Genomic DNA, 17,287 nt, shown 5'->3' on the forward strand with positions numbered 1-17,287 from the left:
GCAATGAAATAACTCATTTAAAAGATATGTCAGTATTAACAGATTAACAGTTTTATTTTCGTTAAAAATGTTTTAACCGTATAAGCGCATGCAATTAGAAATATTATGTTTCGTAAATTTGAAATTCTTTGTTAAGTCTATATAATATGATCTATGAACTGATGTAAGATTTATATATATAATCAGAATTACAATAAAGAAATTAAAAATAGTATTGACGTGAACACATTATTTTTAAAAATAGTACCAGATAGTACCATAAAATATTAAATTTAATATGAAAATTACTAGACGTTAATCTAATATTTTTAATGTAATTGAAAATCGTATAAGATATTATGTTTTTTTTTTAATTTTTCAGTTTTGTATTCTAATATTAAAGGCTTTAGTACTAGTATTAAGTACTATAGATTTTTTGAAAGTTATGATTTCATTACTTACAAGCATACGTTGATGTTACTGTATGAAAAGAAAAGAAAGAAATGACAAGATTATGGAAATCTCTAGATACATTTCTAGTGACTTAATAAGATTAAACGTTTTTTGTAAGAAAAATGAAAATTTTGTTGAATTTATTAGTTGAAATATAGTGAGCAGTGACGCTTTTTATACGTTTATCCAGTCGAAATAGGTATAATATAAAAATGTGAAGGTATTTGTAAAAAGTACTATACATGAAATATGTATTTCATTTATCTCTTAATGTTGGTAAGCCGTCTATCGATTCTCCCCACGTACACACCTCCTCTTCAGTCATCGATTGCACTTTTTGCACCTGCCATTTTTTTTCCAGAGTAATGAGAGCCTCATCTCAAACCAGTAGCACGAGGGTGCAGTAAAACAGGCCTGACCTGCGAAACCACCCTCACCCTCTTCGTCTCAATGAATCTTTCATATTCAATATCTTTCGAAAATTTTTGAAGTGTCTCCTGCAAGAAAGAAAGACAGAGAAAGATACACTTGAGAAGTCAAAGTGTGGAACGAAGGAAGAATAACGCTGCCATCAGTAAGAAAGAAAAAGAGGAAAAAAGACAGAAGTAGAAGAAGGTGAAAGTAAGAGAGAGACGGACAGAGGGTGGGTGGTGGGGGGCTCTCGGTTTAAGAGAGAGGGAGAGAGAGGAGGTCGAAGGGAGTCGAGCGAGGAGAATGACGGATAGCCAGCAGCAGTTTTGCTTGCGTTGGAACAACTTTCAAGCTAATATCACCAGCCAATTCGAGGCCCTCAGGGATGACGAGGACTTCGTTGATGTCACCTTAGCCTGCGATGGTAGGCGTCTCCAGGCGCACAAGGTTGTCCTCTCCGCGTGCAGCCCTTACTTCAAGGAGTTGTTCAAGGTTAGAAAACCTTCCCCGCCTTGCTTCTCTCAGTGCTAGTTCCTCGATGTTCCCCCCTCCCTTCACCTTAACCCATCATTCTTACCTTCTTTGAGACTCATGCTTTGCTTTAGATATGGTCGAATAGAAATTAAAGTTCTTATTCATAATTCTCCTGTATATGTCGTGATACTATGTCGTAATGTTCCTATATATCTTCATATATAGTTTGCATGGGAATAGTTTTCCCTTGATATTATTTATTTTTCAATATCTGATGATTAGTTAGATTGACTTTAGTATAGCTAATTTTATACAAATTCTACATAAATTGCTCAAATTCAGTACATTATTTATATAATTATTAACAACAATTATGATAAAAAAAGTATAAAATAAAAATCTAGTTAGGAATACAGTTCTTTGGTAGTAAGCAATATATGATTTGAATTTTAGTACTTTTGATGTAAGTGCTAACATATTTATGATATTTATGGAATAAATTTATTGTTATATTAAGTAAAAGACCATCTAAAAAGTTATTACATTACACAAAGTTTTAACATTATTTTAGCATTATTTACTTACAGTTTGAAGTTTATATTTTACATTAAAATTAAAAATAAAAAGCTATATTTTGTTTCATATCTTATATTTTCCTTTATAGTTTGCCATATGTTGAATTTATTTATGTAACTTTATTATATTAAATAAATTGTGTAATACTTTGTTTGGTTTAGTTTGGTTTAGTCATTAACTGGACAATTCTGTTGCTTTTAGACATTCAAATGTAAATTACTTTTTTATTTCTAGAACTTGATCTATTAAAAGAAAAAGATAATAACATTATATTGGTATACAAGTGTTGATTGTAATACCTTGCGTGAAATAAGGAGAAATTTGTTAATGATAATACAAATAGTAAATAAGTATATGAAAATTGAATGTAGATTATATTATATTAAATGATTATAAAATATTGAAATTTTAGAAAGACATAATATTTAATTACAAAAATTTATGTATCACATAAGATTGAGATATAGAATAGCATTTCATAATTTTCATATGAAGATATATATTTGTATAAGATCATGTTCTAACATAATGGTCTGACTAAGCAGAATGTCTGAATTAACATTAAGGCAGTATAAATACTAACAAAAACCAAGAATTATAGTTTTAATTAATTGTTCATTGTGTTTTATTCTTTGTATCGCTGTTTTTTATCTCTATATTCTTTAATCAACATTAAATCTGTAAATGTATTAAAAATTGTTATTCATATATATGTCAAGACATTTTAAAACTGACTGATGTTTTACTATAATTTTAATGATATAAATTATGTAAAAGTTGTATCTTAAAAGAAATTAATTGAGAAATAATATATAACTACAATAATTCTAACAATAAGGAATGATATTCTATACATATTATATAGATAAATTTTTAAAATAAGATCTTCAGTTCCAAAAAATGCTAGTACCAATTCTATTTAAAATTTAATGATCATTTTATTGGAAAAATTAGTACTATTTGCACTTTTAGTTTTTATAAATATTACTTTCATTGTCAAATACTATAAGTTGTCATGTAGTATTTGCTTAATAAATATATTTTTCAGTTTATATCTATAATTTTTTATTTATATTGATTTACTTAGTAATTTTAGTTTTGTGATAGAATTAAAAATAAAAATAAAAATAAAATGTTATTTCAGCAAATATATATTAAATAAATATATGATGTGTATTTATAGACAAATCCATGCAAGCATCCGATAATATTTATGCGAGATGTGGAGTTTGAACACCTGCAGTCACTTTTGGAGTTCATGTATGCTGGAGAGGTTAACATATCTCAAGCAGAATTACCTACATTTTTAAGAACTGCTGAGTCTCTGCAAATCCGTGGCCTCACTGACTCTCAAAATAATCAGCACAACAACGAAAAGGTACGTTCTAAAAATTTTTTGGATGTTGTACACATTGTTCTTAATATAAGTAATTTGAGATTCTTAAACTAATATTAGTGGTAATTACTTTTATTACCTCTTTCTTCAAAGGGTTTGAAAGACTCTGTATCCTTAAACCTTACAGTATCCTTGAACTATCTTATCAAATACTATAGTTTCTACAGCCCTATTATCTAATCGCTTTATCAACTATACTACTTTTCATCGTTTAAGATTCTATAGACTTGGAGTGTTTCCAGAACTTCCATTTCCTCTTACCTTCTATTTCATGCCAACTATGACTTTACTTATTTACTTTGCTTTCATAACTCTTTTTCTAATGTTAATATATTAATGTTAATATATTAATACCATATTATATTAAAGAAGGTGATGTACTTCTTCGATACATTAATACTAAGTTTGCTTAAATAGTAAAATTATTTTATTTATTATGTAAAATTATATAAAATATATATAAAGTTCATAGAAATATTGCTGTGTATACACAAGAATATGTGAACAAAAAATTATTGTGCCACAATTATTATGATATTAAAATAATTACTTATTTCTTTTAAAATACTTATTTAATTTAAATTTGTCATTTTTAGCATTTGAAGACAAACAACATACACGCATCAAATGGCCGTGGGCTGATCTCACCAAATTTGGAGGAGGACCGTAGCAAAACTCCACCAACTTCAAGTCCTCCACCATTAAAAAGGCTGTGCAAACGAAGTGATTCGCCTCAAATATCTAGTCCAGTACCAGCTCCGGCGGCCTGTGCAACTGGAACGCCACGCACACGGCCATTAATTGAGCCACAGGTTCAACTTGACTGTTATAAAGATCTCGATATTGTTGAGGTTAGTTTATTTTTTATTATAGCTTTATATTCATTATTTAAAGGTATATTTTTTAATATACTTGTATAAGCATTCTTGTATAAACATATAACAAGTACAAATTTCAACAAATTTTGGAAATACATGAAATAAAAATGCTAAACTTATCTTTCACAATTTTGTGATAACTTTTTTACTGTAATAAATAAATGCATATCATTAATGAAAGTATTAGATCAGTATTAGAATAAATCTCAGTTTTTAGAAAAAATAATCATAATAATTTTTGTGTTTTAGCCAAAAATAGAATTACCAGAATATGGAAGTGATGATGATTGTTCTCCAAAGCAGGAGGTCAACACACTGCCAAGTGGCTTTCTTAGCCTTGATGGTGGCATGGAAGTTTTGCCATCTTATCCACCTTCCTATCAAGGTAATTACAGTGTGTGTATGTTGTGCATGCATTAATATATTAGTATTTAATTTATTTAGAATAATTATTTAAAATTTGCATCATTTCTACAATTTCATAAAGATTATAAAATAAATTTTTTACCTTTCTACAATAATTTACATTTTTGTAGGTGGAGGAGCAGGAGGAGGAGGAGGAGGTGGAGGAGGGGGTGGTGGATCACTAGAAGGTGGGATGCCAGGACCATCTCATGCTGGTAATACGGAATTAAATCAAGAACAACAAGGTAAGTGATCGTCCGTCCCAACCCTAATTTTTTGGTAGTTGCGAGCACCATTACAAACAGCAACAACCTAGCCGATCATGTCGGACAGAATTTTTTGGATGCGAATATAAAGATGGAAGGAGAAGGAGAGCCTCGGTTTGAAATGGTAAGCTCGTGTAGCTCGGTAGCTCTTGCTAGGCGGTAGGAGAGAAAGGGAAAGAAAGGAAACAAAAGGAATGTGTGTATGTAAGAACGAAAGTGAAAAACAAACATTAAGAGAGACAGAATGTAAGGAAGACAGAGTGAAGAATGTGTAGATGAGTGTGGGAGAGGGAGAGAGAAAGGTAAAGAAGAGACATTTGACACTCGGAGGCGATTTTCTGATTTTATCCAGGGGAGTGCAGTTTGCGGCTGTTGTGTGAGAAAGTCAGCTGCGTGTACATATATACTCGAGCTCTCTACCTGTCTATATTATTTGCCAGAATTGGAGGTGATGCTAAAAGATTATAATAAATTTTATGTATATTAATTGTTACAAAAAGAGAACTTTATACAGCTTGCGTTACTTTTGATTTTAGTTAAAAATTATAATTTATTTTTTATATTAAGTTTTTTAAATCAAAAGTTGTTTTAGGTTTACTTAAAATTGTAAATATAATAAGTTCAAGCAATCAGAACTGAGAACATGAGGGAAGAAAAGAAGAATTTTAAATGGTTAAATGTAAAATCCCTCCGTCTGGTAAAATTGCCTGTCCGTTGCTTCTATGTTTTCCGTTATTGTCTTTCAGAAGCTACGCCAATTGGAAATATTGGATAATTTTAATTTATGATTTTTATTTCCTTAAAATTCTTTAAATTATAATACTTTAAAGTATATCATCCAATAAAATATTAAATCAATTAAGATAAAACATTGATAAAATTTGAATTTATTTTAATTTACAGTCAGTGTTTATTATTTTACATTATAAGTTTTTAATATTTTATATTTCATCTAATTGGCGTCGTTTTTCTGTGTACTCATAAATATCCCATGGCAGAACACCCTAACTTGAAATATATAGCGAAACTGTTGCTTGATGCTAAATTTTGTTATAAGCTTCTTGGTTAAGGTCAGTGTTTAAGTACGGTGTTGTAATTAAAAAAAGATTAATATCTCTGGCTTCACTAATCAACTTATGTAGCAATATAAGGTTTATAATATAATAAGTGATTAATTCCCAAAAAAATTCGGTTGCTATTAATTTTGAAATTTTCATATAAATTCTCAAATTATGATTATATTTCTGTTACTTTTTATTTTAATTATAATACTTCTCGTTTAGATAAACTGTTCAAATTTAAATGGTATTTATTTTTATTACTGCAAAGTTAAATTAAAATTATTTACAATGTAGAATGCAGAACAAATAAAGAAAAAAAAATATTATGCATATTATAATCGCAAAAATTATTTGTTTTTATTTATCGTTATTGTTTTAATAGTGATAGTAACAGCAACTATATACGATTATATATTAATAAGATTTATACGTGTCAAGCGAAAATTTGTAAACGTAAAAGGGTGTTATTGTCAAGAAACATTGTATAATAATCTTGGAGGATGCAGCGCGAGCTCTCACGCCTCATGTCCCAATAACACACGCTTACCATTTGTCTCCGATGTGTGCGCGTTAATAAACGCGCGATATCGTTGTACGCACGACAGGTAGTAATAGGATCAACCAATATATTTTTTCTTAATTTTTATAAAACAAACAAGTTATCTTTTATTCACTAATAAATATATAAATGAAATATATGAAATCATACATATACAAATTCAGGAAATATTATTTTGATTTGTTACTTGATTTGTTATGCTCTTGATTATTTTAGGCTAAAGTTGTAAGAACTTTGAACTATTACCAATGAATAGAATGTAAAATCAAATTACGAAATTATTTGACTCATTTACTTAAGATTAGAGGTGGTAGTTTTCAATGTTGCAGTTGAACGTTGAAATCTAACCACAATAATATTTTTACACTAAAAATAAAATGTTATATAATTGTAATTGATGAGCTAAGAAAATGGCACTTATTGAAATGTTTTTATCTTTTTGGAGGGGAGATGTAATAATTTTGGTATAAACATTTACATAATTTGTGTAGAAGGAATTGTACAAAAAATAATATAATCGTAATACATAAAAATTGATATTTAGAACTCTAAGAATGATCCTATTGCTAAATTAGAAAGAGTATATAATAGTCGTGTGGCTAGGGTTTCTTAGCTGGTTGTTGCTGTCCGGTGGTGGCTGGCAAATCGGAGACCCCACCCATAAATCCATTCAATAAAACAAAACAAAAAAAATTAACTCCCTTCTCCGTGCTGCCTCTACCGGGTTAGAGCAAGTTGTGTGTGTGTTGCAGCTGACCTACGCAAACTGCACTCGCTGGACCCACGCCCCTGTCCTGTCTGCAACCGCATGTACAGTAACTTGTCGAACCTACGTCAGCACATGCGCCTGATCCACAACCCTCAGAGTGTCACATGCCCCCTCTGTAACAAGCCATTCAAGACCAAGCTCTACCTGAAACGCCACCTGGTCAGCTTCCATGAGCTCAGCGTGGCAGACAGGCATCGTCAAGAAGAAATCTACCAACAGCAACAGCCTAAAGCGCAACAACAGACTGGAGCGCAAACTCATCTACAAATCCAGGCACAACAAACAGATAATGTTAAATCCTTTTCTACACCCAGAGTTTCTATGGAAGAGGGTACAGCTACAGTAACTCTGGAAAACAAATCAAGAGTATTCCAAGATGGTGCTTATGAGGTCAATCAGACCAATGCCGAATCTAAGCACTTTCAGAGCAGCATGATGCAATTTGATGCTGCATACCACTAATGCGCCTTAGTTTCTTCGGCCCATTTGTGATAGCTTTTTGGTTGAGTAGGCTTAATGCCAGTAATTTCTGGCTACCATAAACTCCAGATGGAGATTAATATAGTCTTTTGAAGACAGATTAAGGTGCAGTGAAGAGATTAAGGGTGTGTGCTGTGATGGAGAGCATTAAGAATTTATAGAATTTTTAACATTGAATATTTTTATAAGATTACTTATCAACCACTCTATTCTTCATAGCAAGTGCTTCAATTTAGAATTTCTTATTTCTTATTTTTAATAGATATAAAGTAACTATATCTTGCTTTTATTTTTTTGTATCAAAATATAATTCAAATATTTTGTGTTTATTTATAATAAGTGATATAGTAGTAATGATTATTAAAAGTCTTTAGAGTATGATATGAGTATGAACGAATGGAATGAAATTTTAAATATTAATCAGTGAACAATGATATTTTTTAGTTTTAACTTTTTTTAGTTCTATTCTTTTTAATTTATTCTATTTTCATTATTTGTTTTATCATAAGTATCAAATTATTTTTTTTATTGTTTTCTTAATTATATTTTTCTAATATATAAAAGTAACAGATTATATAATGCATATGTAATATATTTTTCGAAATATTGATAAATTTATTACATGTAAAAGAATATAAAGTTTTTACGTTTTAAATAATAATATTTATTAAAATATGAATATTATTTTTAAAACTAAGTGCATTAAAAATTCAGGGTCTCTTTATTAGAGCTTAATAAAGAAATTATTTATTAATATATATATTAATAGAAAGATATAAATTACTATTACAGCTTAATAAAAGCACAGAAGTATTGAAAAATATATAGAAATATTTGGAAGCAAAAATTGACAACAGAGCTTGAATTTAAAATTTATATTCTATATATAAACAGTATTCTTAATTTGTTCAATACAGCAATATTCTTTTATGATTTTTTTTTACAGCAAAAAGAGTTTTTTCTTTTGCTACTAATAATAGTAGGATTCAATTTTTTTTCTACAAATGAAACTTCAAAATTCTGCTCTAAAGATTTTTAACGAAACGACTACTAAAATCAGCTTCTGAGCTATCCATCATACAGCACTTTGCTCCATAGAATAATCTTTTCACAGTGTCTTACAATAACTAATGAAACAATAGTCCTCCGAAGGACAATTCGCAAAAGGTGCCGTGCCTATTCGTCGTAAGGAAATGCGAGAATATTCCTTAAACAAAAGAAGAAACAAGAGAGAAATCACAAATAACCGCCGCAAGTGGAACAGCCATCCCACCTCGTACTGATTATTCCGCGAGCCAGGATAACTTGTTGTTTTATTTGATGCTATACAGTGTTATACAGACTACAGATATTTACAACGATATTATATTCTTACAGAGGATTATATTTACTTTATCGATTGCGTCACACGACTGGGTGACACGCACAGAAACTCCCAGGATGACGTACGAACATATTATAATATATTTTTCACCGCATAGCAGTTTAACGGTGCAATAGACAGCCAACCGATTTTACAGCTCAAGCAGATTTACAGAGGATTTATTATTGACAGTTATCGATGGGAAACCACCGTGATGCAGCAGATTGAATTTAATATATTATAAGAGGCCTGTGCCCGAGATGGCTTTTCTTGTGAATTTTTTTATACGCTCTAATGTGATATTACAGAGCTGAATTTAATACTTTTCTCCATAGTTTTAGCAAATTACGTATAATCCAACTTCTTTGGAATTTCTTTTAATTCTTTGAAATTACTTTTTAACATCACCATAAAACATAGCATTTCTGTATTTTACTTTCACTGCTGTCGTTTACTACATTAACCAATTATTTTTAATGGTATTGATTTTTGAAATATTGCTTTCCCCATCAAGTGAATTTCTCGTAAACAGTATTATTATTTCTATTATTCTCATTTTGTCTCTGTTAAACAATGATACGTTTGAAACTTTAACGTATTGATATTACAAATGAACTATATCCTTAGAAAACATATATTACTAATTTAGAAATAACGGAATAGTTTGTCCCAAGTGATTTATAGAGTATTATTTTATAAAATGTATTGCTTTATCGACCAGCAATTTATTATTTAATAACGTTAATCATATATTTTACAATTTTTAATCAATCTTTTTAGACCAAGTTGAATTTTTTTCTTTCTTTATTAATGCTTCATTATATGATAAAACTTTATAGTGATAACAATTTATAAATATTTTATTATCTTAGTAAATGCGTTTAGTAGATATCTAGTAGGTGATTTATTGAAAATACTTCTATGCAAACTGATTATTAACACGTTAAGTTACTGGTTAACATAAGTGACATGTATAATTAATGAGCCTGCCTACTTTATTAAGTGACACTAATTCTTATACATGTGTTAAATTTGTTTGTCAGTATCTTAAAGTATGTAGATATTATGATACATAGAAGGTGAAGTATTTTATATTTTATTTTGGCATTGCAGGATATTTAGTTTTCCTAGAACTTGTACAATATTCTGTATGTATTATTTCAAGAGAAAAGAGGAAAGATAAAGCCATCTCAGTCACCGCCGAACTCCATAGCCATAGTACCACACAGTACAACTCAGGATCTTTTATATTATATTTTACAGATGACAATAGTTCCGTGAGCGCCATGTTCTCGACAAATGTTTCACTATATACTTTACGTTAGAGTCTAAAATTTCCATCAATTTCATAGTTATTCAAATTATTATTACCTAAGTGGTCATTTCCAAAATTTTTGGTCTTCTTTCTTTTCTATTAACCAGATCGTCATTTCAATTTTATTCTTTCCTTTTATTTCTTATTTCATTGATTTAAACATTGAAATATTTAATTATTGAATTTAAATAGCGAAATTTCAAATATCGAGATTTTCTTTTCTTTTGTTTTTAAATCTTCTTAGCTTCTTACATGTTGCGTGTGTAATTATAAGATTGTTGGAAGTTTTACTGTAGACTCCAAGTTCGAGGAAAGTGGAAACGTTTCTCGAGTTGATCGCGCCATTCACACAGGCTCCTTACCTCACGATTTACAATCAAATCACAGATGCAGCTATATATTATTATAATAAGTATATTTACATACCGTTTTACAATAGTGCCGGGGTCGCAACGACTGCGACGAATCAAATTTTTTAAAAACGCCAGACTCATTAACCACGAAAGAGATAGGAAAACAAACTAATTCCGATATTTTCGTCTCGCACGTGGACGGTTTTCATTTCCTTATTGTTACGCACTTTTTCCGAAGGTTTTTCTATTCGTTTTTTAACGCGTGGAACAGAGAGCTTCGTGCCCAGCGCATAGTTTTTACTGACTCTAAGATTAGAATATAAATGTTGCATATCATGTTATTAAGATTGTTGTACAGACAGCCTGTTGCAAGCCTCGGTCTACGGTTCCTCCACTAACACTATACTACTTTGATTCTTCTTCAATATTTTGTTCATTCGTTTCTTGCATCTTCTTAACTATTACATGTATCTTTTGATCGTCATACGATCTAATCTAATGATCTGTTAGATCATAGCTCGCTATAAACATTTAATCAACAGAGTTCTCATTTATTTTCTTATAGCAATCTTTCTTATAGCCTCAAAGGAGAAACTGTTTCAATTTCCAGAAAATAACTAAATGACTAAGTATTGCTTAGCTATGAATTTTAGATACATTCCATTAATTGAATATTGTTTGTAGAAAACACTGCGAGTGTCAGAATGGAAAACACTTGGAATTCTTTTACTGAGAAATGTTCTACCTACCAATGAGAATGCTGTAGCGTAGAATCCAAGTGTAATGTCTCTTTCTAAATTGTTATTAATAATGCTCAAAGGTCATGTGACAACCTCATCTCTATACAAAAACATATGAATGCTAATGAACAGCAGATAATTGTTTCCTAGCTTTTGTTATACCATCTGTCTTCATCCAATTGAATGGAACATTGAGTTTCCTAGAAGATACACTTACCATCATATACCATCAGATACATATACTATCTGTCTTCATCCGATTGAATGGAACATTGAGTATCCTAGAAGATACACTTACCATCATATACCATAAGATACATATACCATCTGTCTTCATCCGATTGAATGGAACATTGAGTTTCCTAGAAGATACACTTACCATCATATACCATAAGATACATATACCATCTGTCTTCATCGGATTAAATGGAACATTGAGTTTCCTAGAAGATACACTTACCATCATATACCATCAGATACATATACCATCTGTCTTCATCCGATTGAATGGAACATTGAGTTTCCTAGAAGATACACTTACCATCATATACCATAAGATACATATACCATCTGTCTTCATCGGATTAAGTGGAACATTGAGTTTCCTAGGAGATACACTTACCATCATATACCATAAGATACATATACCATCTGTCTTCATCCAATTGAATGGAACATTGAGTTTCTTAGAAGATACACTTCTCTTTCATGAATTTGCACTATATTAATACTATAAGTTCTCTTCTGCCCCCGAGAATCTGTTGCTTCTGGCACTTGCAATGTTTTCTACGAGCACTGGTCTGTTAGGTGATACAGTAAAGTCTCCATAAAAGCTGAGAATTGGCAAAAAGAAAAGAAAAGAAGGAAAGATCAACTCGACTTATTCGTAGCTGTATGGTGTTCATTTCAGCGAATGACAAGCAGAAAAATGTGTAGGATTTCAATAACTTTCAAGTAGAGTTGTTATTTGTGAGCAGACTGCGGATTTATGCAAATTCATATTTCTTGTTCCTACAATTAAAGGAACACTTATTTCAATTGTTAAATATTATGACACTATACTTTGGGTATCTCGCATATTTTTTTCAATTGAACTATAATTGTGTAAGAACCAGCAGTCTACTTATGAGATGCCTGGGTGAGAAACATCACCACCAAGCACATGACATAGTTCTCTTTCTAAACTTAGTTATTTCTCTCTACAGTTTGTCCTATTGGACATTCGGTAAATTCTTCCATATTCTTTATAAATTATCACCTGGATGACTATTCCCAGTAGGGAAACGAACATGTCATCTTGTATCATCTCATGAGATTAGCAGGTCAGCAGGATGCTTGTCTTTCAATCTTCGTTTAATTTTGGCTTTGTAGGCCTGCAGGGCTAGTTGATTAGGACGCTTTGCGACTCTTTTCTCACGCTTCGTTCCATTTCTCTTAATTTCCTCTTGGATCGTTGGTAGCCTAATTGGCTGTTTCCTTAGACTTTCGCTGCTGATACACCGCGCTGTATTCGCAACTGTTCTCAACGCGGTTGATTGCAGTGATTCAAATTTAGCCACGTGTTTTATCACTGTTCTTGTCCACAGAGATGAGATAGCTGAGAGTAGAGCTATCGCTACTCGGATGCTTGCTATGTTTCACTCGAGTACCCTACTCGTGTCACAGGCGTTCACAATGTTTCTATCTATGTGTTTTTGGTAGACGATGAAACGATCATTTTAAAGTAGACATTTTCAGTTCTGTACGGAAATGCCAACGAATCAACATTCTCGAGTAGTATGCTGTTAGGCTATACGTTGACGATATTGTCAGCTGTTGGAACTACACGTTGAGAGCTTGCAACTTGTATACACAAGTACATCTTAGCAACTTTGCTAATGTGTTTTGAACAGCTGGAAATGTGTGGAAATGTTGAAGCCAGCCAGTATACCTGCTGAGAACGTTAACTTGTTGGTATTTCGGTACAAAAATGAAGATATTTAATTTAGATATTCGATTGACTCAGAAATAGAAATTATTCGAAATGTTGTAAACATCGGATGACACGAGTAGAGTGTTCAAGCAGGTTGCATCAGGTATTTTTCTGATTGCGAGTATCCGGCTATCTGATTGATGGGATAGGACTCGAGTAAATTTTTGTTTTATATTTTGTTATATATTATCAATTATCTCTTTTTTATTTATTTTTTTTTTATTTTGAGATAGTCAATGATTGCCTTTTCAAGTATAAGAGAAGCCGATGTAATAGAAAAGTAATTTTCTTTATCTCGAGACGGAACCTCCCGAGATGGAAGTCGGTAATTGCTTTTTCACGTAAAAGAGAAATTCCAACGTAACACAATGCGATTGGCGAGAAATTTAAAACGGAGAAGCTTCGTCGTGGCGCTAGTGTCGTCTCGCTGAAACGAAGACGAAACAGATGTTCAAAGCTAGGTTTACTCACGTTTCCTATATGTTCCTATCTCTACGTGTCGATTTGACGCATGAACAAAATCATAAATTTTCTTTAAAAAAAGAAAACGATATAATTATACGCTGTTAATTTATAAATGAAACCATGAGATTTATAATGTTCAACATTATATATCATCACATTTATTCCGCGCATCTTGTGCTGAATTTTGTCTGTACGTAAACCTTCCGATCGTTCTCTTCTTTTATCAAACTTTTATCAAATCGAAGAATTTGCATCAATTCATCTCTCGGCATTGTGTTCGATAAGAAAGCAACTGGCCATTTCCTGCGCCCTAAATGAAGAGCTTTCAGTGACTTTGCTTCGTATGCTACTCGAGCTTACAAAATCGCAGTAAAAGCAACTAACTTAGCCATTGAAATTGTCCAATCAATTAAGACACCACCTGTCTCTGCTTCTGTGTAACATTTTTTATGTTGCAACATGTGTTTTTGTCGATTATCAAGTAGAACTGATAGCGACGCTATCTGTCGCCACATTCCTTGTTGCGTATCCGGTAGAACCAGCGATGTCCTTGAATATTTTGATAAGTGGTCTACCACTAGATCCGCCTGTTTCCAATTTCTTCCAAGTTGGTCCATCGACCGCAGTTTCAGTATCACGAACCACGTTCAAATTTCGCAGGATCTGGCAATGTTCGCGTGATTCGGAGACGAAAATCCCGGGAATCCTCTCCTTCGCTTTTGTATGAAGATTCCTCTGTTTTGTCGCTTTCCTCTGATTCGAAAATCTGAAATTCAGCCTCGTTCCGAGATACTTCGTCTTCATCCTCTTCACAGCTGGCGTGTCAGAACAGTGCTCGCGTAAACTGACCATCTTTTGCGAGATGTTGTCTCCTCTTCTATTGGGTTGGCAACTAAGTGATTGCGGATTTTGTCACTACCGCCTAATGACAAAATCCGCAATCACTTAGTTGCCAAGCCAATAGACATATTCGGAGTTTGTGAAAATTTGAAGCGACAGGTTGAATTTCGAAATAATAAATTCACAATGATTCGCGACTTTTCGATCATTTTACTGACATTGAAAATACACCAGTAGCTTCGAACGAGTCTTCACACTGCGACTGCAATTGGTTGCGCGATTTTTGCAACTACGCGTCTCATATACCGAGTTTCGTTTCTTCTTCTGAGGCTTATTGCCCTGTTCTGCCTAAGGTTTTCCAAGGTGAATACGTAACACACGAAACAGCATTTCATCCACTCGAGATTTGAGAAATTTTCTCCCAAATATGGTCGCTGTATTCTTCATGTTCACTTTTGTCAACAGCTGGCTCATTTATCGTGTTCATATTTCTGATTATATTATTATATTATATCGTTAAATTATTATTAATATTATTCAATTATATTATTATCTCTCTAAGCCAATTTACAAACTTACTTTACGATTGCGTCAGATTGGGGCGTATCCGTAGAGATAAGTACACCAGGTAGAGAACTTGGAAACTGGAAAGCTACGAGGAAAATGAATTTCCGTGTATATTCGTCTCGTTGAATGGATAGAAATCGATAGAAACCGTAGAAGAAGAACGTACACGGTTTGTGTAATTTTCCTCGTGAAATTCGAAATGCGTCAAAAGGACGCGCGTTCCGTGAAATTAGTGTCGAGAGAAGTTGACGCGTCACGTTACTCGCGTCGATGGTACAAAGAGGAATCCTGCCATTGGTGGGGATAAGCAAGCAGCAATTATGCGGCAGCTACTTGCGAGCAATTATGGAGTCTTTACTGTTGTCCAATTCAATTAATTGATATTTTTACTTCGTTTGTTAATAACATCGAGTAACGTGTCTTGAGTTTTTCGATCTAAAACACATCTGCCAGAAACTTTCGATTCACTTTGTTGCAACGTATAATACGATGATTCGTTGAAAGTGCGAATTGTAAATATTCTTCTTATATTATCAGTTTCTTGTGTTCTTCTTTATTCGGGTACACTTTTCTTTTTCTTAATTGAAATATTACATCATACGATTCGATACCTTTCGATTCACCTTGTTGCAACGTATAATACGATGATTCGTTGAAAGTGTAAACTGTGAATATTCTTCTTACATTATCAGTTTCTTGTGTTCTTCTTTATCCAGATACACTTTTCTTTTTCTTAATTGAAATATTACATCATACGATTGGATACTTTTCGATTCACTTTGTTGCAACGTATAATACGATGATTCGTTGAAAGTGTGAATTGTAAATATTTTTCTTACACTATCAGTTTCTTGTATTCTTCTTTATTCGGATATACTTTTCTTTTTCTTAATTGAAATATTACATCATACGATTCGATACCTTTCGATTCACCTTGTTGCAACGTATAATACGATGATTCGTTGAAAGTGTAANACTGTGAATATTCTTCTTACATTATCAGTTTCTTGTGTTCTTCTTTATTCAGATACACTTTTCTTTTTCTTAATTGAAATATTACATCATACGATTGGATACTTTTCGATTCACCTTGTTGCAACGTATAATACGATGATTCGTTGAAAGTGTAAACTGTGAATATTCTTCTTACATTATCAGTTTCTTGTGTTCTTCTAAATTGAAATATCACATTATACGACTCGATATGGTAGATTTTGATGAAAATATTAGTTCGAAAGGATCGATAATATTTCCATTGCAGAAATATTACACAGTCTTTGTTTCACGACAGAGGATCAGTTGTGGTAGCAATTTGATTATTTGTTTACAGAATAATCGATCGATTGGCTCCCTAGACCGAGATTCATGTTCATATACATATATCATACACACACATACAGCACATAGGCAGAATGAAACAGCGAGCCACAGAGATAGAATACATAGAACGAGTAAAGCAAAGAAACTGAGAATCGATGATTTGAGACAAAAAAAAAAAAAAAAAGGAAACGAAACGAAGCAGACAATTACAGGGAAGTCATTTTTCTAACTCGTAATCTTTCGCTGGGCATTAAAAGTGATATTAACGATCAGCCGATTAGTTGATTGATTGATTAATTGATTAATTGAGACATTCCAATAGACAATGCAGTTTTTCCATTTTTCCTAAACAAAGAGAAAGATAAACAAAAAAAAAAACCGCCGAATAATCAACAAATTACTATGGAAAAAAATTAACGGCAAAACCGAAGAAATTACAGGAAAATTCGTTATCTGGGAAACGTCTAAGTCTGGAGAAAGCACCTTTTCGCACCATTCATTCCCCGTGTTTCTTTTTCAAACGGTTTATTTGATCGGTGGGCGATTTGAAAATTGGAAAGTTGAGATGCTTGTTCGAGTTCGAGGAGCGAACATGACAAATCCAAAGTGGGAAAAAAAAAAAAAAAGAAAAGAAAGGAAAAAGAA

General features: G+C 32.0%; 1 protein-coding gene and 1 long non-coding RNA gene across 18 annotated transcripts in view; one reads left to right on the forward strand and one right to left on the reverse strand.

Annotated features, from left to right (window-relative positions):
• Nucleotides 1-17,287, forward strand: part of LOC122577053 (zinc finger and BTB domain-containing protein 12-like) — a 110,093-nt gene that overhangs the window by 539 nt on the left and 92,267 nt on the right. For 3 of the 11 annotated variants that reach the window (XR_006320027.1, XM_043748142.1, XM_043748143.1), the window contains exons 1-5: nucleotides 441-1,335; nucleotides 3,077-3,271; nucleotides 3,886-4,140; nucleotides 4,417-4,552; nucleotides 4,704-4,817. Coding sequence is in view for 7 of the 11 variants with exons in the window: in XM_043748142.1 (XP_043604077.1) it covers nucleotides 1,147-1,335; nucleotides 3,077-3,271; nucleotides 3,886-4,140; nucleotides 4,417-4,552; nucleotides 4,704-4,817 (889 nt within the window). In the remaining 4 variants the exon portion in view is untranslated. Of the gene's footprint in view, nucleotides 1-399; nucleotides 1,336-3,076; nucleotides 3,272-3,885; nucleotides 4,141-4,416; nucleotides 4,553-4,703; nucleotides 4,818-7,210; nucleotides 8,102-17,287 lie in introns of those variants that run through there. The other 8 variants (XR_006320030.1, XR_006320029.1, XR_006320028.1 and 5 more) reach the window with 6 other exon arrangements.
• LOC122577055 lies at nucleotides 9,076-16,290 on the reverse strand. Of its 7 annotated transcripts, none has more exons than XR_006320034.1 (3): nucleotides 15,335-16,290; nucleotides 14,300-15,246; nucleotides 9,076-14,225 (listed from the first exon to the last, which is right to left on the reverse strand). It is a non-coding gene; the product is annotated as an uncharacterized LOC122577055 (long non-coding RNA). The 7 variants fall into 7 exon arrangements; XR_006320035.1 differs by having other exon boundaries at nucleotides 9,076-12,311; nucleotides 12,737-15,246; XR_006320037.1 differs by having other exon boundaries at nucleotides 9,076-11,921; nucleotides 12,101-15,246.

Source organism: Bombus pyrosoma, linkage group LG17 (genome assembly GCF_014825855.1).
Source record: "Bombus pyrosoma isolate SC7728 linkage group LG17, ASM1482585v1, whole genome shotgun sequence".
In the NCBI taxonomy this organism is placed as follows: domain Eukaryota; kingdom Metazoa; phylum Arthropoda; class Insecta; order Hymenoptera; family Apidae; genus Bombus; species Bombus pyrosoma.